Source organism: Mixophyes fleayi, chromosome 8 (genome assembly GCF_038048845.1).
Source record: "Mixophyes fleayi isolate aMixFle1 chromosome 8, aMixFle1.hap1, whole genome shotgun sequence".
NCBI classification, from domain to species: Eukaryota; Metazoa; Chordata; class Amphibia; order Anura; family Limnodynastidae; genus Mixophyes; species Mixophyes fleayi.
Genome location: NC_134409.1, coordinates 104456895 through 104484664, shown reverse-complemented (window position 1 = coordinate 104484664; position 27770 = coordinate 104456895). Strand labels below are relative to the sequence as shown.

Below are 27770 nucleotides of genomic sequence, written 5' to 3'. Positions count from 1 at the left end.
TTTTCTAGAAAAGGGGTTGTACAGCATATCTATTTATAAACATATAAATGCAACCAATTATGCCAGGGAGTAAATGTATCAAGCTGCAGTTTTGAAAAAGTGGAGAAGTTGCCTATAGCAAACAATCAGATTCTAGCTATCATTTTGTAGTATGTACTAAATAAATGATAGCTAGAATTGGATTGGCTGCTATAGGCAACATCTCCACTTTTTCAAACCCGCAGCTTGATACATTTACCCCGAGGTGTTGTAAAACTACTAGTTCCAGCATGCCCTTGCAAATCCACTGGCAAAGCATGCTGGGGTTTGTAGTTTCACAACACCTGGACCGCCACAGGTTGTCCAGGCCTGTCCTAGGATTTCTTAACCCCAAAATTTATTATGTGGTGTACTAGGCAGCACATAGCTTTATAAAGCTGGTCTATGAACCATTGAATTTGGGAGAAGAGATGGTTAGCTGCCATCCAGGAAGAGAATGAGAAAAATAACATGGTATGGTACTGTGGCCTAAATGTTATGAAGTAAGATATATTACTGGTGTGAGGAGACGAGTGCATTGATACAAATCACTTTGAAACTCCCAACATAGGGACACAAATCACCTCACTGCCCATCCACCATTCACTAGTGAGAAGACAGGAGACCCACAGCAGTGATGCACACTTTTAACTTACTAAAATGTTTAAACAGAAATTGTTTTAACAATATTACATCACTATTTTGTGTTTTATAAATATCAGCTGCAATATAATTGTGCTGCTATGTGGTTACATTGCAGCTGGTAATTGCTATAGTTGTTCTGCTCCTAAGGTGATAAATCTCTCATATAAAAATTGAGACCATTTACTTCTAAACTACAATAAAAACAAAACACAAATAAAAAAAACATGTGATTTATTTTTTGATAAGGTTTATTTGTGAATGTCCTCTTACTATTACCATTAAAAAAAAAAGTGTATCACAATTATTGTAACATTAGATGGCCTCAACACTTATATATTGATTTCATATTTATTAATGGGACAGGAAACCTATTCTGTATGAAGTTTGATCATTTTTAGTCTCAGACTATAATCATTCACATAATACATAACAGCATGCAGGTATTTTCAATCTACTTTAAGAAAGAGTACCTCAGTTTCAAAAGGGTCTTTAAATTGATTAAATATTTCTCATTTTACGATAGGGTGGGATATATCAAGGGAAAATTGATTCAGAAAATGTGGATTTCATGTCACTTTCCCTATGTGCTGGGTGGATGTGCCAACCAGCTTATCTGTGATAGGACACCCCCTGCCCACAAACATTTGTCACACTATACACTAGCTTTTTTTATCACATGCCCCTCTACCAACTAGTTTTTATCTCACACGCCCCTCTACCCACTAGCTTTTATCAGTCATGCCCACTAATATTTTTCTCTCATATGCCCCTCTGTCCACCAGATTTTCTCTCAAATGTTCCTCTGTCCATCGACTTTTTCTCACTCTCTACTCTGCCAACCAACTTTTTTCTCACATGCCCCCTATTCATCAGATTTTTCCCCAAATGCCCCTCTTTTCACCAGACTGCCCCCTGTTCTCCCTTCTTGTCTGATTCTCCTCCAGTGATTGCAGCTGCACCGAAGTAGTAACATTTGCAGCAGCTATCAGAACTGTGCACCACGTGACTGCTGCAGTCACATGACCTGGTGATGTCATACTGACATCGAAAGGTCCTTTATCTGAATGGGAACTAGCCACGATCTTGTTGCTATGGTAGCAGAGGACAGCGTTTACCTGGAGACGTATAATGGGAACCTGGTAAACTGTCAGCCCGACGCTAGGAGACTGCGAGGCAAAATCCACAATCTATTATGATAATAGAGCCTCCTGGATGCTGACTTCCCTGATTATATTCTATAGTAATCGTTTCTGGCTACCATACTGTACAGTCTACACACAGCACAATTATTTTCTTACAGGAAATCAGGATTTAGTGTTAAAAAGCGCTTGGCACCATGGTGAAGCTGACAGCAAAATGCATTGTAGCAGGTGCGTTGTTTTTTTTTTTATTCCTACCTAGTATCATTATTATTAGTCTATCTATTTATTTATATGGGTGTATTTTGCAGCAGACCAATGTGTGTGTAGAAAAGCAGTTTTTAGTTTGTTGCTCCTTACCAGCTTTTCTATGTAGCAATGGCTTAATACACTGCTTGGTCTGCCTGACCACTTCATACTGTAATATGTTTATATTAAAATGTATGGGCAGCACAGTGGCGTAGTGATTAGCACTTCTGCCTCACACAACTGGTGTCATGAGTTCAATTCCCGACCATGGCCTTATCTGCGTGGAGTTTGTATGTTCTCCCCGTGTTTGTGTGGGTTTCCTCCCACAATCCAAAAACATACTAGTAGGTTAGTTGGCTGCTATCAAAAATTGACCCTAGTCTCTCTCTCTGTCCATCTGTGTGTATGTATGTGTGTATGTGTATGTAAGAGAACTTAGGGGCATATTCAATTAGCTTTCCGGTTCGCGGGATCGCGCTGGAACGGGCCGCAAAGTCAATCCGCTTTACCGCAATAACGTGGATTTTCATTCGCAGCCCATAGGGTTGCGTACCAAAATCCGTGTTATTGCGGTACCGTATTACCGGCAATACCGTAACCGGAAAGCTAATTGAATATGCCCCTTAGACTGTAAGCTCCAATGGGGCAGGGACTGATGTGAGTGAGTTCTCTGTACAGCGCTGCAGAATTAGTGGCGCTATATAAATAGCTGATGATAATGATGTGTGTCCATTATGGAACTAAGAGCCACTTGTGAGACCTCTGTAAAATGTAAATGTGCCCAAAAATGCCTGCAGAGACTGTAAATATATGTGATCTGACAGAAAGTGCCTTGTGTCTGAACTATTTATTAATGGAATTTAGCGATCTTATGCTATTTAATTTAAAACTAAAAAAAGTGTCAGTCTGAAGGGCATAGTGAAAATACTATTACTCAATGGCCTCTTCCTTTCAAAAATGGTTAATATTCAACTTATGGAAATGATGCAGCCTTAAATTGCATATCCAAAAAAGACTCATTTAATAGGGTGATGGGCAACAGGTGGTTCTCCAAGCCTTCTCCTGCGGCCCCCAGCTTTTCCATCTTTATTTTCAAATTTCATTGTAGCTTGTAACACTTGTTTAAATTATCCGCTGAAATGTTATTAGACATAGGTGTCTCTTTCTTGGATTTGATGATGATCACTGTCATTTTAATGTCTAAAAAAATGTAAATACATAATAATTATAAAAATAGTGGTTTTAGTATATGAGAAATGATAAACTATTAAGATCCCATGGTGCATATGCAAGACGTATATACATATATACTATAACACTAGTGTAGATTTAAATATATATATATATATATATATATATATATATATATATATATATATATATATATATATATATATGTTGAGGCTACTTATTGCTGCTTGACTCTGCTCCAGTCCATTGATCTCGTCATCTGGACAGCTGGGTGACCGTCTTTTGTGTGGAAGTTTCAATGTAATGAATGGAGGACTCTGTGTAATGTGTAGGGTTCTAACAATGTTATGTGGGGGGGGGGGGGGTATTTAGTGGTGTATGTACATTGTTATTGTTGGTATGTATGTCACAGGCGCACACCATGAATCCCTACAAACAATTAAAAATGTTGTCCAGGGAAACATAGATAGATGTTTCCCTGTTCTATCTATGTTTGCATTTAGTGTGAATATAAGAGTGTAACTGCTGCCACCTTAGTGGTGTTTGTAAGACTTTTAGTATAGATCGTTGAGGACATTGTAAAGTGTGTGTATTTTGTGTAAGCATATTACTGTAGACATTGTATGATGTAATGTGTGGTTAGTGGTTTATATTTGGTTGTTGCTGCAGAGAGAGTGGAACACATTGCAGTATGGATAGTATAGGGGTTCTTTCACTGATCCCTACGAGTGCCCCTCTCTACCCCCCTCCTCCCCTTTGCATGATCATATTCCCAACCCGCACTGATTACTTTGCTAACTTGTCTTGTCTGAGCCGCCCTCTCCGATTTCCTCTTGCACTCAGCCTATTGGCACCTTTATTTGCATTGACTCTATGTTCCATATCTGTCTGTATGTCTATGCTAGTGTAGTGTCTGTGTGCATCTCAGTGCTAGGGCAGTAGGGGACATTTACTAACTTCATTTAGGTGCATAATTTGCACACAACCATGCACTTGCTTTCATTGTCTAATGTGCACTATGCATAGAAAAAAGGGTAATTGCTGATTGATTGCTGTGGTTGCATGGCAATGTTATGTTGTGAGCCCTTGTGTGTATTGATGCCGTGTTTTTGTCACAGGTAGAGGGCAGTTACATATCAGACAAGCACAGTAGTTATCCCTTTGGAGAGCAGGTTCTAGCTAGCGTGAACAACTATTCGGCACCTGTGCACATTTATAATATTACATCAATCCTTGCATGCATCTGGCTCCTGATTCCTTCTAGCACTCTATTGTCTGCTTTCAGCAGTGTCTCTCTTGCAACATTTAAGAAATATTAATATAGATAATTAAGGATGGTGCTAACATAATGTTATACACCGTAGAGTCAAATGTCATTAACACGCCTGTTATCTTCTTAAATACACAATGATCCCATAGATTGCATGCTTGCAGGCAGGGCCCTCTTAAGCTGGGTACACACTACAGAAATTTCGACCAACTTTTTATGCCAAGCGATTTTACATGTGATCGATGTTCCGATCGCTCGGTCCATGGACTGCATACACACTAGCCTTGTTTAGGACGATAAAGGGAAGAGCGGACCTCACGTTAGCGACTTTTTACAGCCATGTTGTCGTGAGCAATGACTGTAATTTCGTACTCACTGTTGTGGATCGGTGGGAAGTTTATACACACTACACAACGGAAACGAGATTGGAACGAAAATATTAAACGGTACGACCAACCAAATGAGGCGACAATCGTCCATTTGGGCAGACTTTCGACCATCGTGTCACTGTACACACTGACCTGACTTTTGAACGAGCGGTCATATGTCGGCTGATTTAGCCGATTATTGGTTGAAAACTGTGTAGTGTGTACCCAGCTTTATCTCTTTGTCTGTATGTATTGTCCAGTATTGTTTTATTACTGTTTGTTACCAATTGTAAAGAGCTACGGAATTTGCAGGTGCTATATAAATAAATGATAACATTATAGAAATGGTTGAGGGCACAGCTTTAAAAAGTGGGGTAAAAAAAAGTTCCTTTTATGCTTTACCTTTAGTTGTAAGTACTAACTAAAACAACTTTATTTTTTTGTTTTATGAAAATACACATCACATTGCATTTTTATGAAAATCTGATAAAATGTATGTCTTTCATTGCTTTGTATAATCTGTTACTATAACTCTTCCAAATGCTTCACATAACTGCTCTCCAGAGCTCCTCCAATTGCTCAAAATTGCTTCCCGTAACTTAATATAAATGAACCAGATAACTCATATTCGTTCATACAGTATGCCCTATTGCTCTATATAACCTTCCCTAGTAATTTATCCATATTAGAGTTCCCTGTGTGTCCTCTTAATGTTTCATGTAGTCCATACATGGTACAATTCTGGTTGTGGGATGGATGAATTTTTTTGGCAATAGCTAGCCCACCAAGGCTTGTATGATGTTTTGTGACCTTTTCTGCCTTTCTAAAATTAGTAGATGGGATATACATTCAGAGGGTGTAACAAGATTTTATAACTGAATACCAAATACCCACAAATTACTTGCTCAACATATACTTAGGATACAAACCACACTGTCCCTTTTCAGCTTTTGCACAAAACAACTAACCCTTTTGCTCATAACACCACATGTGGATTGTAGAGATCTTAAGGTTGGCATATTTTTTACCTAGAAAAGAGCTCCTGATACATTTGGCCTGGTATTGTGTGTACACAAATACAAGTCCCAAATTCAGCACTGTGCTTTGTTCACCTGGTAAAGGGAATCATTGATCCCTAAGCTGAATGCAGTGTCAAGACAGAATATGGACATTACCATCATTTTCTTTGTGTCCTGCTTTTTCACCAAATTCCATGTGAACAGCAGTAATGTCAATGCACATACGTACACATTTGTTTACGCTACTCACACATGCTTCACCTGATAAAAATTGAAGCACATTAATTGTATTTTAATCTGGTTGACCGGTAAATGCTGTTTACTGATGATTCTATCGGCTCAATAACTCAACCAGATGAGAACTATATGGCTTTCTACATGTGTGGCCAAGATAGCTTTGAGTTTTCTCTCCTTGTCTTCTGTCTTGCCTGTACAGTAATGATAGGCAGCCTGATACACTTCAGGGGCCACATGGGAGGCCTTCTAACCTTTAAAAGTTTTGCACATTACCCTTAATCTCAGTAATAAGAACAAAAAGCAATAGATTTATCAAAGAAAGAGATACCTTTTTATAGGAAGGAGTTGGGGGGGGCGCAGGTAGAGGCCCTTGAAACACCTGTTGCCCATCACTGCTCTAAGACCTGTGACCCTTGTCTCTTGTTTGTCTCCTTTCTGTGTTGTGTGTTCCCTTCTTAGTCTACCCCCCTTTGTCTTGCATGTACATCTCAAAAATGGCAGGTCTTGTGGGGTGTTCCCGGTATGCAGTGTTTAGAACCTACCAAAACTGGTCCAAGGAAGGACAACCGGTGACAGGGTCATGGGCGCCCAAGGCTCATTGATGTTCGTGGGGAGCGAAGGATAGCCTGTCTGGTCCAATCCCACAGAAGCTACTGTAGCACAAATTCCTGAAAAGGTTAATGCTGGCTATGATAAAAAGGTTTTTACAGAAACAGAGAGGAGTCATTATAACTGGATGCACTGTGTCTAATTATCTAAAATATAACTTTTATTTAAAAAAATTTAAAAAATAAATAATAACGTAATTGTTACCAGAAATAATATACATAGAATTTAGCAACAAATTATAAAAATATTCTAGATAGATGGAAAATAAAAAAAAAGTTAGTGATTTGAAATGCTTAATTAGTGGTTTAAAATATTATGTGGATTGCACTATATCTGCTATATAGTAGCAATGATAGTAAGAGTATAAAGTCCTACTTCACCTGGATTACAACATATATTTTCACTAGTTAAATCATAGCAATATTTACCAAACGGGGATGGAGGAGACGATCATCGGTATGGTTTTGGTCTGTAATAAGCATAATGGGAGCTAGATAAAAGTAGTGACCACGATTGAATAGATAAATCAATAATATATCATTAGAGTTTACTTATAAACGTGATAGAATAGTGACCCAATTAATTTAACATTAGGACAATGGGAAACAGCATAATATACTTTGTGCATAATATAAGAGCAGATATTGTGGTCATTGTTCTTCCTAAATTACAGTAATATTTTACTACACAATTACAAAATAATAACAGCTAAATAATAAATACAATACATATCGCTCTCTTTCATATTACAATTATACTTACCGAAGAGGGATAGTGGAGACGATCGCTGACATCTCTGGAATATACACCAAACATAATGAAAATCTTACATCAGTGCTCACAATACATCAGCAGAATTTAATAAAATATTTTCTCAATAGATATGAGTGAAAAGAGATCCGATAAAATCACACTTCTAACAACTAGAAAATCGGCTCATTGAGAACGGACAGCAACGGTTTAAATTGCAGGAATTATTATTAACTTATCAAGTAGCTAAGTTACATACATTACTTTATATCAGCCATATAGGATAAGTAGATGATAGGGGTAGTAATGGAAAAATGATTATTAATACTAGTTTGGCACATGCAGATGGAGAGATAGAGCCGCTCAATGCGGGTTAAAGCAAAAATGCTAAACATATAATCTGTAAATATGCTATCATATATTCACTTGCGGATTGAAAATGAATGTTACAAAAACAAAAAATAAATAATATAGGATTAAAGATGATGGTGGAAGAGGTTTTATTTTGGTAAGAGACAAATTATCTGTATGCATAGGTTCCTTTGTACAATTGGTGGAACTAATAGAGTTGAACAATTAAGGGTTAATTGCAAAAAAAGGGAAAAAGGAGCGCAATATAGCAATGCAAGTATCTAATGGGTAAATGTGAAGGCATATAACATAGATAACATAGACAAATAAGTTTTTTGCAGAGTTGGTTACCGGAGCTCAAGGAAGCCACAATCCAGGTCTCACCCTCAAACCTCACTAACTAATCTTACCCTATTCTTCGATGGTGTGCCGGATCGGGGGGCGATGTCCATCTGGAATGCTCTCACCAATAGCCGCTGGTCTTCAGGCTTTCCTCTGTAAGTTCGTGGCTTCTCTCAGTAGGGACGTTCTGTATAATTGCGGCGTCCTTACTGGATCAGTAAGTAGAGTATATTCCTCCTGATTGGAGAGGAGGTAATCATGTACAGAAAGTCTATGTCTATGTCATCTATATTATATACCATCACGGTTACTCATTAGATACTTGCATTGCTATATTGCGGTCCTTTTTCCCTTTTTTTGCAATTGATTTTTACCAATATAGGAGCAGCATTTAGGTTACTTAGAGAGCGCTCACCTTGTATTATATCTAATTTAGAGTTAAAACACATAAGTGGCAAACTTTTCCAAACGTTTAGGTGATGTTTTATTTTTGGATTGGTTGGAAAGAATTTAAATAGGATGATCCTGCTACTTTTCAAATCTTTGCCTTGAGAAAGCTTACAGCGAAACGCGTGTAGCCATGATTGTGGTTGAGTGAATGTCTACAAGTTATATATGTATCAAGCAAGTCAGCAGTGCACATTAGTGAACAGTTACTTATTACAAGAGACAGTTTTTGTTAAATGAAAATGTCATAGGGACATTGCAGTTAGATCTAGGCAATTTTCCCTGCCCGACTTAATTCATCAAGTGAAGGGTATATAGGAGTAGCAGGAGGCTCTTGAGCTTGGTTGTGGTTGCTACGTATGCTGCCTCTTGTTATGCATTTATGCAAATTGATGAATTTATCTTTACTACAATTGTTCAGTAAAATAGCTACTAGCACCTAAAAAAAAAAAATAGTTTTTAAGGTCACCTTCACATGTTCTTGCCTCCAACCTTCAGCAGAGATAAAGCTTAAACTATTGGCCTATATTCACCACCCTACTGGGATCACGAGGCTGAACCATGACAGTCTATGTTCTTGTAAATAACATGAATGTGCCTTGCAGGAGGCCGTAGTCAGGAGAGGGGTGGCAAATTTAAGCCTAGGGGGCAAGACTCAACTCAGCAGCCTTATTAGGAACATTTTAAAGGAAAAAAATGCAGGTGACCCAGCCCAAGGTAGCCCACTATGGGACCGGCCGGGGGCAGATGCCCATCCTCCCCCTGCCCACCAGCCTGGTGGCTGATGAGTGTTGGGGTGATGACGTTTTTAAGTAAAAGAAAAAAATAGCATTTTTATATGTGACACTATTGGTCTCAGCAAGCCCTGGCAGCTATAAACTGCTTGGGTATACTGGCATTTGTAGACCTACAAGCGCCAACATGCCTTTGTATCCAGAGCCCATTGCAGCCTGTAGTGACACAAGTCCTTTAATTAAACTAATACCTTGTTTACCTCTTTATTAGACTCCCAGTTCCCGAATTCCCAGGTTAATTCAAGGGTTACAAAGTACAAAAAACATCTTGCAGAGCCACAAAGAGAATGACAGGCCAGAGCCCTGTCCGCTAATAACCAATCCAAAGAGAGTTTCCTCTGATTGGCTAGAGCATGAAGATTGGTTACTTGCATCCAAATCCCATGTGGGGGCTCAATTAAGTTTATCAATGAGGTTCACTGGTGCATATAAAAATACGCTAGACCTTATGAGACAAGGATGTGAAAATGTATCTGGTTATTGAGATATAGTATTCTTCCTTGTCATTAAAAGGTCAATTCACCCCAAAATGTAACTAGTTTTTCTTAGTATCACTATACCAACTATATGTTCTATTATAAAATAGTAAGTATATTTAAAGCAAAGAGAAATAGAATAGGATTAGTTTTTTTTTAACTAGGGTGATCTTCAGGAAACTGCAGTTGGTGTCCCCTATCACTAGCATTTATTAGATCCAGTTTTACTGAATCTATTAGTACAGACTGGCAGTGGAGATCTGATTCAGGTTTCCACTGCTTTTCCCTAGCATGTATAACACTAGGGCAGTGTTTCCCAAGCATTTTCAGTCTGCATCCACTGGATGAAATACAGTGGGAAAATACATCTTGTTTCCATGAAAATATTCAACCTGTTGAAATAATTGACATGTCTGGTTTAATAGATGTATTTTCAATTTATTTGGTCTGATACTGTCATAATGTGAAATGGGTCCTAATTGGGGATCAGGCTGGCTATGAAAAAACACAATATGCTTGTGTTAAAAAAATGTTTCCAGTGAGACAACTAGAAAAGAACTGTACTTTCTTTGTTGCCCCATGGTTGCATTGATATTTCAGTCAAGAGACTGTTAAATCAATCTCCAATTCAAGAGTCACTACACGTGAAGTGACCTTGCAGGGAATGGAAATGCGATGGGTCTGTGAGCAGGGGCAGGCTGGGATGGGGGGCCGATCCCATAGTAGTCTACCTTTGAGTGAGACGCTGGGCTACCTGCATTTTTTTTCCATTACAATAGGCTGCTGAGTCGAGTCTTGCCCCCTGGCTAAAATTTGCCAGCCCTCCCCTGCCTGTGAGTCACTCTTCGACACTGTGTGACATTAGGCGGGCTTGCTCCCTACTCACTCCCTACCTGCCTAATAATGGCCAGCAAGTTGGGAATAAAGAAAAACAAACATACCCTGCCCCGCCCTGCCTTGTTTCGTGTCCCATGGGCTGGGAAACGCTGCACTAAGTGAATGTCCTAGTGACATCATGATGTGACAATCACATATTCTCTATTCTAATGTGGAAGTGTTGATGTTGTGTAGTATGATTGGTAATATGCAGAGTGATCTTTGTAATATAAATGGGGTCTGATTAGTGGGCAGCTAGTTTAGTGCTGCTGGCTATGGGATTTGTGCAATGTGTCTGGCAAAGGGGTCAGTGCATATTAGGGTATCATACCTCCCAAATGTGCTGATGTGATCAGACATTTGTCCTGATTCCAAGATAGTTGCAATCTGTACCCTGCTGGTGTGTTTTTAGGGAAGGGACAGTATAGTTAGCAGGTATCTGGTATAATTATGATGCTGTGGGGTTCATGTAGTGTTGGACACAATTTACGCTAAAATCATGCGTAAATTGCGTTGGGTGAAAAGAAAAAGCATTGCTCTTTTAAGATAGCTGCAGTTCACATAATATGTAAAATGCGTATGTTTCAGTATCGGACGCTTTAACTATATCATGTGACAGTCATCATCAAGTTGATGATGATCACTGTTGCTTGAATGTTGTGTATTTTTAAGTAATTAACTTATTAAACAAATTGTCATGAAATAAATATAAAAGTATCCCCTCCAAACATACTACCAGCACTAGTGCTCATAGCCTAGTCTGGTATCGGCAAAATCGGGGGAAAAAATGTGGGGTCCCCTTATAAATGCTGATGCCAGGCTATGCAGGCATGGCTGGTAGCAGGGAAATCCACAGCGTGCCATTCCCCCGGCCATAGTGACAGCCAGCCCTAGCTCATTCAGCACAGGGCTGAATTCCTTAGGATGTTGAAAGCACTTGCTAAACCTTTGGTATGGTGGATGTGGGGTATTAAATTTACAAAAAATTAGAGTGAAGCATTTTTACATGGTGTACTACAGGTCCCAGCAATCCCTGGCAGCCTTACAGCGCTTGGGTATTAAACAGAGCATGCTGGCACTTTTAGGACTACAATCCAGCTGGGACCTGAAGTGTTCTATGTACAAGTGCTGTAAAAAAACACTCACACAAAAAAAAAGTACTTTTATTAGAAATAAATACTCCCCCACACACAGACCCTTATTCACCTATTTATTTCTCACCTAATTCCAGGGTTGCAGGTGGGAGGGGGGGACACCTCCTCTTCTGTCCCAGTTGGCAAGCCATAGATTAATAGAAAAAGCCCTCATACAGGCCCGAACACTTGCTCTGCTAAGAATGAACATGAGTTTCCTCTCACTTGTATGCATTACAGTGAGGGGTTCCCACATACTGACATGGGAAACAAATAAAATTATTTTAGGTAGGCATCCCTAAGGAAAGTAGGTCAGTGTTCTCTCCAGGACCTATTTCCTGTGCTCCCCACACGGCTGTTTTTACTTGCCACCCGACTCCTGCTGGTGAATGTATCGAGCTGAGAGTTTTCCGGCGGGTTTGAAAAGTGGAGATGTTTCCTATAGCAACCAATCAAATTCTAGCTTTCATTGTGAAGAATGCACTAAATAAATGATAGCTAGAATCTGATTGGTTTTTCAAACCCGCCGGAAAACTCTCAGCTTGATACATTTACCCCCTGGAGTCAGACAAAGTTCTATTAATATAGGACAAACCATTGTTTCTCCTATTAGAACAGGCACTATGTGAGCACTGCAGACAGCAGAGTGTGTTAGACCACTGACCACCAGTCTGACCAGTCCTGGCATCAGTCCAGACAGGCAGACACTCTGCAGCCAGGCTTAAAAAAAAAACCTCTAAATGTGTCCAGCCAGTAAGTGGCCAATAACCCCCAGAGTCGTTCTAAATAATATAAGTGTAGGCAATAACCTAATATTTTTTGTTATTATTATTACGAAGTATTACACTACTTCTTAATGACATCCGGCTGGTAAAAAAATTCTGGGGTGAACACTGTAGGTAAAATTAATATAGTTTTGCATTACAATGATGGCTAATGGATTTGCAATGTTGGGCAGCGGTGGTTCATATGGGGTGAATAATGTGCATCTGCCCAAAAGTAAAACGGAGAATTGGAAATTGCAATATATGCTGGCATCTAGTAGTGGTCACTGCTCTGAAATATTTAACATGTGTAACTTCTCTTTACAAAACCTGATAGTTGTATAACCCACCTGGTATAATCCTTTCTTCTGTTTCAGCTTAGTATAGAATATCCAGTCCCTAAAATATACCATGATTGCATGCTGTCTTTGTTTATATCTGTGATACTGATATTACCGCAATACCCCTTTTCATGTAATCTCTGGTAACTTGTATCGCAATTACACAGTTTGTGCTGACATCTGTGATTCCCAGCACCCGCATGATACCTGCACCTGAAGAGAACGATAGAGCTCTGAAAGTTGGGGCATTTTGTTTATACGACACAAAATCACAACTACTTATTCGTCTAAAGTGGCCGAGAAAGTGGCAGTGTTGTGTAGTAGCTCTTTGATTATACACATTATCATATTGTATATAAAACGCACAATACCACACTGCAGGGTAGGCGATTACATGGGTAAAGAAATTGCACGTCTTCAGAAAGCGAGCTCTGAGTGCCTTTAAACAGACAAGAGAGCAGCAGAATTACTCTCCATAATTACAGACCCCCGAAGAGTTTATTGCTCTCGCATTAAGGAACGAGACAGACCTTTATTGGGAAAGAAAGAAAATCGAGCAGCAAACCTGAGATTTTCTCCTCTCTTACAAGAAGCTGTGTCCTCGTAATGTAAGGCCTCACATTTCTAATGGTTAAGTTAAATCAGATATAAACATTCTTTTATTTTTCTCTATTCTGAGATGCACATATTTTACTGAGTGAGACTGTTTTCACAAATATATTTTTTTCTACTTTTTTGTGTCAGATTGTTAACTTGGGGACGTTTTGTGAAGGTTTGAATACATAAATGGGTGCATTTTGTGATTATTATTGCAATTTGTTTTATGAAGTGCAGACGTTTTTTATAAAACCGTACCAAGGATTAAAAAGTTAGGTACATAAAAGACTTAGTTTGATCTGCCCACTTGGAACTTACAGTTTAAATTTCCTGCTGCACCAACACAAACACTGGGGTACATTTTGTCAGAAGCCCATTAATGTACCAGTATGTCTTTGGACTGTGAGAAGAAGCCCACACGGACACAAGAGAACATATAAACTCCACACAGATAGGGCCCTGGAAAGAGTCGAACCCATGACCCCAGCACTGTGAGGCAGCAATGCTAATCATTGTGCCACTATACTGCCCATGTATGAAAACTAACCAAAGCCCAAGAATGATTGGTACTGGGCATGCCAGAAAATCCAGTTGGCAGATGAGGACGCACCACTAAACCCCAAAGAGACGCAAGGAAAAATGAGCAGAGATTCCTTACCATAATGGCCGGCCATAAGCTCAGACGGACTTCAAGGAGATCTCTGGCGGCACCTTGGGACCAATTGAATCTCCCCTTAGTGTGAGATGTTTTGACTTCAAAAGTAGAGCTGTTCTTCAGTCCGTGACAAAGGTGTAGGTGCTTTGTGCATGGTAGGCAATTCAAATCCACATCAATTTATATAAAATAAACTGTTTGTAAAAGAAAATCCATCCAAATGAAATATTTCATGTTGAACTACCTCTGGCATATGTTTGTAAAGTCTATTTCCCTTGCTACATATGGCAGAATAATTTTGAACTTTAGCACTTCAGACAAATCAAGGTTTATCATTGTGAAGAGCACTGATTGGGCTGAAGCAATGCAAGCATTGCACTTGGCACACTATTAGCCCAGATGGGTTGTAAGGAAAAAATATATATATATTGGTGTGTTAAATAGCCCACCAATAAACCAAATTGCCTCACCATCAACCCACAAATAAAATAGCACCCATTAGCCCCCACCTAAACTACACCATTAACCTAATAGTCTACCTCCCACCATTGCACTATTAAGACAGCACCCCTCCCTCCCCTTATATCACACATTATATTAAGAACCCCCCCATTCCCTCACACAGCATAGCAGGCCCCCCACGTTCAATTACATACTCAGTATAGCAGGGCCCCCCTTCTCTCACACACACACAGTATAGCAGGGGCCCTCCTTCTCTCACACACTCACACACACACACACACACAGTATAGCAGGGCACCCCTCTTCTCATACACTGTATAGCAGCCCCCCTTTACACACACATACTAGCAGCCCCCCTCTTCTCTCACATTTACCTGTTTACATGACCTGCTGAGCTGCTGGAGATTCCTCTGTCTGCTCACATGGGACGGCACCTGTCACATGGTGCACTTCCCATGTGACATCTAGCACTACGGGGATTGGCGGAGGGAAAGAGGAAAGGATCTATAGATCTGCGGCCACAGTAGAGAAGGTGGCCACAGGGGGGCTGTGCTCGGCACCCACCTAGCTTGCTGCTATCACTGATGCAAGGTGATTGACCGCATGAGAAAGTATTTTCCCTTCCCCTATTCTATTCAGTGTTTCAGTCACTGCAGTGAGTGGCAAAACGGTATTACAAGTGCCAACTTCGGTGGCAGCAGAAGAAAGCAAAACACTCCTAGGAGAGGAGGTGTATGCTGCGCCTTGCTTCAGATAAGTCTGTGCTTCAGTGTGTGAGTTTTTAGCCGTGTGTCTGGATGTGAAGTGTGTGTAGTGATTTGGCTGTAGGAGGTGTTTGGGGTAGGTTAATGCTGATGGGCATGTTGATGTGACTACAAACATTTGGTACTTTTGCTATACTATACCTAACGTGCACAGGAGATCGTTGTTGCAAGGTCACATTACAGGTGGAAAAAAGGTTTGACATGATTTATCTTGTTTTCAGGCTTTACATCACTGACACCTGCAATTTCAGTACAGGTGTGTAAACTTTTTATATCCGCTGTATACATTTTATTGTACATAGTTGCCAACTGTACAGTCAGGGCCTGTGGGAGGCCATGACTTTATAGGCAGCAACTAAAAGCATGTCCTTTTCCTTTTTGTACAATCAGTGGTGATCCAGGAGGAGGCGATCGGGGCAATCGCCCCCCCCCTACCAGTCCAAGCCTACCTTTAAATTTTGTCCCAGACGCCAATGAAACCAGGGAGAGTGCGTGGCCAATAACAGGTAGGAGGCAGGGCCAACCAGAGCCAGCCAATCAGAATGGAGGTGGGGGGGCATGCCTATGCTAAATCGACCCCTCTAAAAATAAAGTCTAGATCTGTTCCTGTGTATAATAAGAATTTTCTTAAGTCATAAAGCAATTCAGTAGAAAGAATGTATTTCTGCACAGAACCAAATGCTAAACACACATGAAATCCTGCACTGAGGAATTGTGGATAGATACATGGAAATGGGCACCTTTTCATCTTCTACTTGTATTTTATGCACATTAATTAAACATTATAGCCATTACATTTTTGCTATCAAGGCTATTTATTAGAATGTTGTTTAATACTTCTGGATCTTCCATATTAGATGGGCATTAAAACAAATTGTATGTACAGCTCTGTGTGTGTGTGTGTGTGTGTGTGTAGCATTATAGACATTGCTCAGACCCTGGGTACACTTGAAATATGAAGCACCTTTCTCTGTTATTGGTTACAGTGCTAAGGTTGAGCTTCCTATTGTGATCTTCCAATCGGAGTTGCTTATAGGAAGCACAACTGTAGTACAAACAATGCAGGCTGCTCTGCATTAGCTTGATTGGATAATTTGGCATCTGAATAGCTGCACCAGGGAGTTCCAGTGGGTGAGTACTCTGGATGGTAATGCATGGTAAGCATTGGGGCTACATGGTATATTGGGATGAATGGAGTGGTTACTGGTAGGCAGGGGCTAGTTATGATAGCTGTGTATGCTGGACTTTTGGGGTATATATGCTGGACATTCTGGGTTGTGTGAAGGAGATAGCACTATATGATATGCCGGACATTTGGGTTTGCTGTATGTAGAATTTACTTTTCTGCCAGGGCACATACTTTTTCTCGGCGATGGCTCATTCTTCATCCGTGGCTGGCAGGAGAATTTTGAGTCCTCTGCTGCTGACACTCACCAGTGCAAACCAATTCTATTTATGGTGTGCTTCCAGTACACTTTATAAGTAACCTCCATTGTGTCATATGGTTTAGTCACTAAAGTATAAACTGCTTTGAGTCAATATGGGGTAAGTATGTCCGTAAGACCAAGCATTAGACACAGAAGATTTTTTTTTAGATTTATTACATTTCTAGAAGCATTGCAATATCTTTATAAATTACGCTGGAAAAAGTTTTTTTTAAGTAGAATCCTGTTTACACATGTAGGCAATGGTATTCTAAATGGTTTATATTGAGTGGTGGGCTGGGGGCTGCAACATATGTATAAATATAACAAGTTTCATGCTTACCAAACTGACTCCCAATCTGCCCTGCATAGCACTTAAACCACTACAAATCGCTCCTAAGAATTAGTTTTGCATGTTAACTGTCTAACATCACTCTGCTCACCTGATCTAGCCCTAGAAGAAGTTCATCTTTTAGAATTGAAAACAAATTTTAAAATACTGCAGACACCAGGATCATAGAATCCATTTCCTGCATATGGCTATTATTCACAAGGCTGCAGTGAAATACACATTACAGGGTAAACTGTTGGAAAATAACCTATGCACATCTGAACATGCCCTTAAGCTGACTATACAATTTGTGACTCAGTCTTTCAGCCTGAAATTCAAATAAGCTAATTTGGCTGCAGAAATGGGGAGGTTTAAACTTGAAATGTCGACCATTTGAGCCAGTATGGCTCAATGATTGGATCATAAAATGCCCTTCCTGCTTTTCTTCTTCTTGCTCATTCCTGGTCAGCCAATGATTATTCTTGTCTGTCTAGTCAAGCAGTTAAACTCTAACAAACTGTAAGTTCCCCTTACCATATTAAGATTCTTTGAACAGAGAAGAAGCAAAATGAATAAAGTTGCTCAAAAGAAGTCTGTTTGTGCTTCATGCCTCAATTATGTCAATTGTTCCAAGAAAATTCATAGGCTGTGTTGTCAAGAATCTTGGTTCAGTCCACATGGCTGTTTCCATTGTGTAGGTGATAGGTCCACTTTAAAGCCTGTGAAATAAAATTTGAGTGACCGTTTTGTGTTTTCTATTGTACAGGTGACTCCACTGTTGGGAAGAGTACTTTGATCCAGCTTTTCCGAAGTGATGGAAGCCACTTTTCAAAGAACTACACTATGGTACGGTTAAGAGGAGAATCCATATAAACTATATACCACAAATGGGAATTTTAGTACATTGTCAGACATTTATGAAACCTGGTGCTCAGGAAACTGTTCTGAGCAACCAATTGGATCATTACTGTCCTTTTTCTAATACTTTTCAGAAAATGAAAGCAAACATCTAAGTAAATGCAGGTCCTTTATCCCTGTGTCAGTTTTCATAAATACCCCTATTTATGTTCGCTAGCCCATACTTCAAGTACTCCAAATATATATTATTTACACCAGGCCTGTCCAACCTGCGGCCCTCCAGATGTTGTGAAACTACAAGTCCCAGCATGCTCTTCCAGCTATCAACAGATTGTCTACTGGCAAAGCATGCTGGGGCTTGTAGTTTCACAACACCTGGAGGGCCGCAGGTTGCACAGGCCTGATTTACACCTTATTGACAGAACAGCAGTGTTACTTGTTGGTACAGTAAAGTACATTATATATTGTTCTTTCATAGGATGGATTTGTATCTATTGTTTCATATTGAAACGTCTATTTTTTTGTTCTATAAAGAAATTGGCAAAAGAGAAAAATACAATTTGGTATAATTCTCCTGTATTATTTTTGCACATATGGTGTGCCTCCACAGGTATACCATATAAATGTAATCATTTAGTTGATTTTTTTATTTATTTTTTATTGATATGCAATATGTCAGCATTACGTAAGGTCTACAAAACAAAAGTGCACAGTATTTTAAAAAATTGGGTTGTCTTCTATTCCCATCTGAGTTGCAGAACACTACAAACACCATGAAGTCTAAGCATTCAATTATGTTCATCAAGGGCAGTGGTGCGCAACTTGTCTTTGTAAAGGTCCACTTACCTGGGTATGCTGTCACGGGAAGGCCCAAGCTTGTTGAAGAACTACAAGTCAAAGCTTGTCCTCTGGGGGTATTGGCAGAGTCTGTCCATATGCAACATAGTTGTTGAGGTTGAAAAAAAGACACTGGTCCATCAAGTTCAACCTATTTTGGATCTCCTGTGATCCTTTTCTTATATTTGCGATTGATCCATTAAAAGCAACTTCCAATCTGTTTCAGTTTTGAAAAATCCCTCCTGACGCATTATTTTAGTCCTATTTCTCCCTGTATCCACTACTTACCTTCATTTTAATTAACGGTTATAACCCTGGATACCATTTTCTGCTAAAAATTTGTCTAAGCCTTTCTTAAACATATCAATTGAATCTGTCATCACAACCTTCCCTGGCAGTGACTGCCCTTACTGTAAAGTACCCCTCCTTTGCTGGTTGCAAAACTTCCTCTCCTCTAACCTTAGGGGTTTACTGCGTGTCCTGTGGGTAAAAAGTTCCAATGAAAGTTCTTTATATTGATTTATATTAATGTATTTGTACATAGTAATCATATCCCCTCTTAGACGCCTCTTTTCTAAAGTAAACATGCCTAAGCTGGCTAACCTTTATTCATAACTTAATGCATACCCTTTATCAATTTTGTTGCCCTTCTCTGAACCCTTTCTAGTTCCAGAATGTCTTTTTATAGAGTTGTGCCCAGAACTGTACTTCGTATTTAAGATTAGGTATGATGATGATGAATAGATGACGAAGATGAGGTCTTACCAACGATCTATATAGTGGCAAAATTACATTGTCTTCCTTTGCATCTATCCCTTTTTATGCATGTCAGTTCTTTATTGGGCCTTTCCAGCTGCTGCTTGACATTGAGTCATATTGCTAAGTGATGTCTATGAGCACTCCCAAATCCTTTTCCATTTAAAATTCCCATTTAATTTATAGATTGTGTGCTTGTTTTTGATTCCTAAATGCATAACCTTACTTTTATCTAAGTTAAACTTAATTCCTTCTATTTGGCTACCCAATCCTCTGTTTATTAAAGTCCCTCTGCAGAGAAACTGTGTCTTGCTCTAATTTTATTATCTTACAAATTTTGGTGTCATCTGCAAAACTTGAACTGGAACTTTGCTCTCTAAACCATCACCAAGGTCATTAATAAATATATTAAAAGAAGTGCTTGCGGACTCTTCTAGAAAGACCCTGGAAATTGAGCTTGAGAGCTGCCTGATGTCAAAAGAGTTCCTCTCCTGAGTGCAGAAATTACATAACCATGGGGCTTTGTCATTTCTGCACCTGTGGCAGATCTTTAATTGCTCTCCTTCCTCCAAAGTGTGACCAAACTTATCAGCAAGTATTGAGAGAGCAGAGCAATTACAGCTCTGTCTACACCTGCCACTAAAGATTACTCTTCCTTGCGCGCCAGCCTCTGGGTGTGAGAGAGAGAGTAGCAAAGGTGTTGGGTCTACAGCTGGTGGCAGAGGTCTAGATACAGACCATGTTCCTCTTAGTTCAGTATCACTCACCTAGAGGAATTTCCGTAATATACATCTAATAGATGATCGCTTTATTCAGGAGTGACTTACATTTAATGATTTCAAGTTGTATGATGCCCAGGGGCTCTGAGAGAGGGGGGGGGCAGGTACTGGGGTTATGGCCTGCATGGGGGCCATGGCCTACCTGTGCAGTGATTGAAGTCACCAACCTGGTGTGGCCCCGCCCCTTTGGTGTCTATGGAGGGGACCCCAAGAAGTTCCTGTACCAGGGCCTAAAATTTCTTTTGGCCTTGATGATGCCTATTTAGTACATATGGATAGACACAAAGTTTTAGACAATACAGAGTTTCAAGTTCCAGCAGCTATATCTAAATGCATATTGATAGGTTTTATTTAAGGCTGCTCACTGATTTGGTGTCCCTAGAGTTAAGCTAAATTGGTTTATAATCTTGGACCGTTTAAGTTAGAAAAGGCTTAAAACACCCAAAGCTTATTGTCAAGTAAAAAACAATATCAATTTATTTGTAATAAATCAGCGTGGTTTACTGTGCCAAGCAGTATGTAAAATGTTTACAAATGATGAACCACATTTGTGCAGTAAATCAAACTTTAATTTTGAGTAAGGTAGGTACACACTGGAAAATTTTTCGATCAATCTGATAGATTGTTCCTACGACTGGTTGGGAGATTCATGCATACAGTACACACGATTTACCTTCAGATCTGTGCTCTTCATCTGGTTGTTTAGAGAATAACAGCTCAATAGTCACTCATTCATTCATTCCTGTCACACTGATTAAAACCGCATTGTTATAGCTATCCACATATCCTTACAATTTTTCGTTAGCTTTTATGTGTCTCTGAAACTAAATATTCAGTCTTGGAGCAAAAGAACAAACTATTCCATCTACAGCACTCTCTACATTTAGTCACTGAGACATGTTCATTGCTGGCATCGGCTGAAAAGACCATGACTCTGTAAACCCTATGGAGATCATGATCGTGAGTGCAAACACACTACATGATCGGAAGGTGATTGGAACGAGATTATTAAACAATACGACCAACCAAATGAAACTACAATCGGCTCTTTGCAACAACTGTCGTTCATTTTGTGATTATACACGCTAATGCGATATGTGACCGAGCTGTCGTTTATCAGGTGATTGGCCCGATAATCAGCTGAAAAATCTCCACTGTGTACCTAGCCTAAAAAAGCAAATTTATCCTTATCTGTACCTTATCAGAGCAAATATATCCAGTCATGTATGCTGCGCTTTAATTTTTACATAATTGAAACATATATGCAAACAAAACCAAAAATGGTATGAAAGACCACCGCTAAACCAAATATAAATATATAAAAAGGACATTGTATTTCAAAGGAAAAAAACAGAATTAAATTACAACTGTGAATTTTTATGCTTTACCATTGTTGAAGTCAAATAATAGGGTGAAGTCATTTTAAATTGATAAATATCGGTTGTTAGTTTCCTTTGTGATTGCGATTCGTACGCATCGGCGTACAAAGGTTAAATACGCAATCACATAGGAAAACACAGTAAATACACTTACATTCACACTCACATTTGTAAATAGTTCCTTTTTAATAAAGTTTCTAATTCACATTGATTTATTTCATATAAAGAATTTAGCGATTTATTACACAATGATAAACCTACATTATTTATATTTATGGTTCAGGCCATAAGAAATGTATTGTTTGGTCTTATATTAATACTCATTTCACCAGTAGGAATCTGGTATCATCGGATAAACGATCGCACATTGTGATTGCTAGTTATGATTAGTATAAGATTAATGCTCAAAAATGCTCTATTAATGGATTAGTTTAAACCGATTTTCGGCAGTTCCCTGAGGCAAGACACGAACACAGCTGTTGGAGTGAGTTGCCCCCCAACTTTGGAGAAGCATCATTTGAACTGACCTATGACCTGCATTGTACTAGATAATCTTACAACCTTAAGCAATGAAGAATGATCTTAGAGTTATCTTTGCGTACATTGTGACATCATCATTGTTTTTTCCAACTTAACTGTATAAAAAGGCACTGGACAGTATCAGGCGCTCTCTCTCACCACACAGAATTCAGGATTGATGAGCTGTTACTGGATCCAGTGTGCAGCGTATATATCAGTTATACTTCGTTATATTTTGCTATTAAATCTCTTTGTGCATTGGAACCACATTGATTGCATTGGACAATCTTTATTGGTAACGATAATTATGGAGATAAGACCATGCAAGATAGAAAAATCCAGAATCAGGATTTTTCAAAATGTTGTCACTCTGACAGAGATATGAAGAGAGATTGATCTCCACTAGATCAAGTGTACTTGCTAAACACCATACAATCCAGTAAATATGAATTGCACACACATTATCATATGATCTAATAATCCCCTGAGAGCATTTTGGGTTGTCCCTCACCTCTGCAACACTGGTTGACTACAGTCAGGAGAACCTCTCGGCTACATTGTGCGTTTTTGGGGCTCGTCTCTAGGTTATCATGTGATCCACTGGAAATGTGTGATTGACTGCCTGGATCTATTTCAGGTAGACATTCCTTTCACTACCCTTTATAGATGTTGTACTTTGTGATCTTGTGACCAGCTTGTTTCAGAACATTTCTGGCTGCCCCAATCTCTGCTTGGATTGGACCCTGACCCACTGTTTGCTACATGCCTTGACCTTTAATTGGACCTTGGCCGCCGCTGTTTGCTGCCTGCCTTGACCTCAGCCTGGACTGTGACCTCCGCTGTTGTTGCCTGCTTTAACAACTTTCTGGACATTGACTCCATTTCCAAATCTGTTTTTCCATAAAACCTGTGCCTGGATCACTGGGATATTGCTCGTCATCTCGTTTCGGCTATCCTCGGCTCTGCACTGCCCTTAGATTTTTTTGTTACCTAACCTACCTATAATTGCTCTTGGACTAATTACTGTAGTGTCCTTTTTCCAATATCTTCCTAACGTAACAATAAATGTCTAGAGTTAAACACATAAGGCCCGGAGAACATGTTCAGCTCTATTGGAAACAGGCTTCTAGATGAACATCACAATTATCCTGGTTTTAGAAATTTATCCTAGGTACATTTGTTTGGCAAAACATGTTATTGGGCACACTAAATCAAAACTGGTTATGTGCAGGTTCTAACTCTGCTGCAAGATTTATCTTCCAGAGTTGCAGTCCAAGAGTATGCGTCCAGATTTCCGAAAGCTGTTCTTGCTGGAGTACTCCAACCAACTCTGAATTTTCTTGATGGCTATTCAGGTCACCACAAACTATACCAGAATTTTTGGGAAAGTTGTAAGTTCTATTTTAAGTTAAGACCTTGCTTGTCTAGGTCTGAGAAACAAAAAGCCTGTATAGTAATTTCTACAAGGGGATCTCTAATCCTTGCCTTTGTTATTGACCCAAAGAGTCCTTTGATCTTCTCTGTTGATGTCTTCTTTGAAACCTTTGGTTTCCTTTGTCTCCATTGCCTTCAACAAGGTCTTTGGTCCAAGGAGAAATAAAGTTCCAAATTTTGTTACCGGGCCATTGTAATTAGAATAACCCATCACTTTGAAGCCAGTTCAATTAGCAATTAAGATCGTCAGACAAATTAGGAGTAAAATACAAGAACAGCGATTTGTCACACCAAACTCTTCTACAAGTTTTACTCCTGTGGACACAGATCAGCCATATCCTATGTCACTTTCAGGTTAATGGACAAGGAGAAATAGCATCATGGAGCTCTTAGCTTGTGTCTGTATTGCTGACAGTGGGGCCACTTTACGCCCTTTCTGACCTAAAAAGTTGGGAAATGACAAGACCTGGATGAGTCCACAGAACTTCATCTAGGTTCCCATGTATTTCCTTCCAGAAATAGCATTCACATGACCGCAATGTCCAGCTGTGCACATTTCCGGGTACTACGGTACCCCAACATTGCAAATTTCTTTGCGCACTTCTTTCTGATCCCAGCCGCTCGGCCAACTCTCCACCAGCTTGGTGGCACCCTGGGTATTTGTCTCCCTACCGATGTAGGCTCACCAATTCCCCAGAATCTGTGAGTGTCTCCAGATGGAGTGGTAACAGAATCAGTCCTAGAGGTACACTGTCAGATCTCTGTCAAGAAGCTCCTGCTTCAAGCATTCCTTTAAGGCCCTGCGAGAATACGGTTACTCTCAAACAGTCCAAGTCCTTGCTGTCTCAAGATTCTCCAACAACAACACACCCTCCCCCAGACAGCTCCTTTTTTGTCCCTTCTCACAAGACATCTGATCCTTAACACCTTCCTGGGTCAACCCCCCGCTCATTGTCCTCTTGTGATTGGTGGTGTGAAGAGTTTGGGTGGTAACAGGAGTGGAAATAGAGCATGACATCAGTGGTCTCTCCCCCCTGCGGTGATGGTGCCATTCAGACTGTGTTGCAGAGTTGCTAGAACAATAGTTAGCACACAGGGAGAGACCCCCTCCTGATTTTAGATAAGGTTCTGACCCTCCTCTTTTTAACCTCTTCCACTCCTTTTTTATGTCACAGGGTCCACAGCTGATTCACACTTCCTGTGAGCTGCCTCCCCCCTCCCTCTCTGGACACCACAGCAATAACAGATCTGGTCACCGGGCGGCATTTAATAACAGAGTGGGCCATGGTTGTTCAATTGGCCCACTGAGGACAGACCGGGTTGGCACGATATTCCCAATATAAGGCCCGGGTCTGTCACACCTACAAATTACACTTTTACAGATTTACTTGTCTTAAGGACATTTCTGCTTTTCAGTATCTTAAAACAGCTTTCAATACCAAACCTGTCCTTCAACATCCCCTGACACCAATCTTCCCTTTGCCATTGAGGTAGATGCCTCAGAAGTAGGCTCCCAAGATTACACCCTTGTGCTTTCTTCTCTAGAATTTTCTTTTGATACAGAAATCCGTTAATAATGTCAGGAATCATGAATTGCTAGCTACTAAGTGGGCTTTCGAAGAGTAGAGTCTTTAGCTGGAGTGCGCCCTTCATCCGAGTGTGATTTATACTGATCGCAAGAATTCGCAGTATATTGAATTGATTTTATTATAACATATAAACCACAGTCTAGGTAGATAAACATGGAAACTTGTCCCAAAGTATTTGTCACAAAAAATTTAAAGGTCTTATTGCTTCCATTTTCTTGCTATACCAACTCTGGATCTTTCTGCTTTGACTTTGCAAGCACTGAAGTAAGAGAAAAAAGGTATTCCTATGTGGAGGCCCTGTTAATTCTAAATTAGTATTAGATAAATCTAAAGGTCTAATACTTGACTATTATTCATTTTCAAAAGTATACATAGAATATGACTGAACTCTATGTCCCCATTAATTAACCTTGTGAAATATCAAAAGCGAATTATTTAAACTATAATAAATGTGCTAAAATGAAAGGAAAAATGAGAAAGTGTCTTAAAATTCTTTAAAGAAAGTGATCGCCCTTCTCTTTTTAATTGATGTACTTTGAAAAAAATGGAATATATATATATATGTATGTATATATATATATATATATATATATATATATATATATATATATATATATATATATATATACACACACAATATCACATTACTCTGCATTTAGTATCCAAGTGTGTTAATCTTAGTGGTTGAGCTGTTTTCTCATATTACAGAGAGTTATTCCATAAGTTGTTCCTATGGCAGTGTTCCAATATTGTTTTTTAACTCAATATCTCCCCATTGTACAATTAGTGAAAATAGAGAAAATTGTCATTATTGTTTAGTTACAGGTTGCTCATACTCTCATGTCAGCCTGTTATATGCTCCCATATATAATCTTGCAAACACAAGGGCAACCGCCTGGGGAGACTCCCTCCCATCTTATTTTAGTTCCTGATCACCGTCATAAATCAGTGCTGTCAGAAGTCCATGACAGTAAATTATCAGGACAACCCGGGATCAGTAAGACCTTTTATGTCATTATTTTGATTGGTGTGGTGGCCCTCTTTTAAAAAAGACCCAAGTATAAGTTTCTGCTTGTGAGATTTGCACCTGATGCAAAATTCCTAGTAGTCTTCCTCCAGGTCAGTTAATGTCTCTACCTAGTCTTACTAATCCCTTCATGCACTTATCCATGTATTTTGTTTTTGAGAGCCCTTATTAAGGAGTTTACCATTATCTGACTAATTGTGAATGTATCGCATACGTGTGACGTTCCTGCAAGCGTGTTCCTTTTCTCTCCGCTGCAGTCGCAGCCATAGTTTTCAATTCCGCTTATAACAAGCTGGGCTTGTTTTGTTTTGTTTTTTTCAAGTTGCAGGGTTTTTTTGTAGGTTGTGGGTTATTGGGCGGGTTACACGAGTGTCGAGCTCAGGTCTCTATCTGCCTTGCTTTAGGTACTTCCTGAGAGTCTGGGACACTCCTAAATTCCTGCCTCTCCTCTCTTCCACGTATGTTCCTTTCCTAACTTCCCCTCCCACTGCACCCAGAAGTCCTGCCCTTTTCCCTTCTTCCTTTACCTGGGTATGGAGCTAACACTGCCCCTTTCCTTTTACTTGCTGTGGTTATGCCGTTTTGGTGAGTTTATGTTCATATAACTTTCTCTCTTCACTGTAAACCGAGCACAGCAATGTCGGCAAGCAGCGGCTCTCTGTCTCCAGGCTTAAAGTGCAAGCTATTCAGAATAGAGACATTTGCAGTCACTTCCTATAGAACGTTTCATATTGTCATATTTTATTTCATATTATCAGAGTTCATATATACAGGGCTCAGCCTGAAATAAGCTAATCATCATCATTTAGGCACTATTAAAATAATCAACATAGAATATTATTGTTTTTAGGAACCATGTCTTTTACTTTTATACTGCACAAATAATCTGGTGTCCAACTAATTAGAATGCACTGTATTTATGCTAGCTGTAGAATATCATTAAATCTTTCATGTATTTGTGTAATTAAAGGTACCACGAGCAAGGAACTTATGTTTGAAGACATGGCAACCACTGGGGCATGTAACATTCATGTCTTACCTGTCAGACATGTATCACATTAGTTGTAGTTAAAAGTTAATATTTAATATAGTTATAAGTTAATATTAGTTATAAGAAAAAATAATGTTATTAGCTGCGATGTTAAATGTATCACATAAAAAAATAACAATTACATTTAACAATACAAAAGAAAAGTGATCTGTCTTTAAAATGTTGTTAGAAAAATACATGTTTAAGTTCATTCCCATGGGAAACAAATGTAAAAGAATTGAGTCTAAACCAATGTGGGTAAATAAAAAGGTAAGGGAAGAAATGGAAAGGAAGAAGCGTGTATTTAAAT

General features: G+C 39.4%; 1 protein-coding gene across 4 annotated transcripts in view; it reads left to right on the top strand.

Annotated features, from left to right (window-relative positions):
* Nucleotides 1-1699: 1699 nt before the first annotated feature.
* Nucleotides 1700-27770, top strand: part of IFT27 (intraflagellar transport 27) — a 37905-nt gene continuing 11834 nt past the window's right edge. For 2 of the 4 annotated variants that reach the window (XR_012678567.1, XM_075183051.1), the window contains exons 1-2: nucleotides 1700-2033; nucleotides 18019-18098. Coding sequence is in view for 3 of the 4 variants with exons in the window: in XM_075183051.1 (XP_075039152.1) it covers nucleotides 2000-2033; nucleotides 18019-18098 (114 nt within the window). In the remaining variant the exon portion in view is untranslated. The remainder of the gene's footprint in view (nucleotides 2034-18018; nucleotides 18099-27770) is intronic. The other 2 variants (XM_075183050.1, XM_075183048.1) reach the window with 2 other exon arrangements.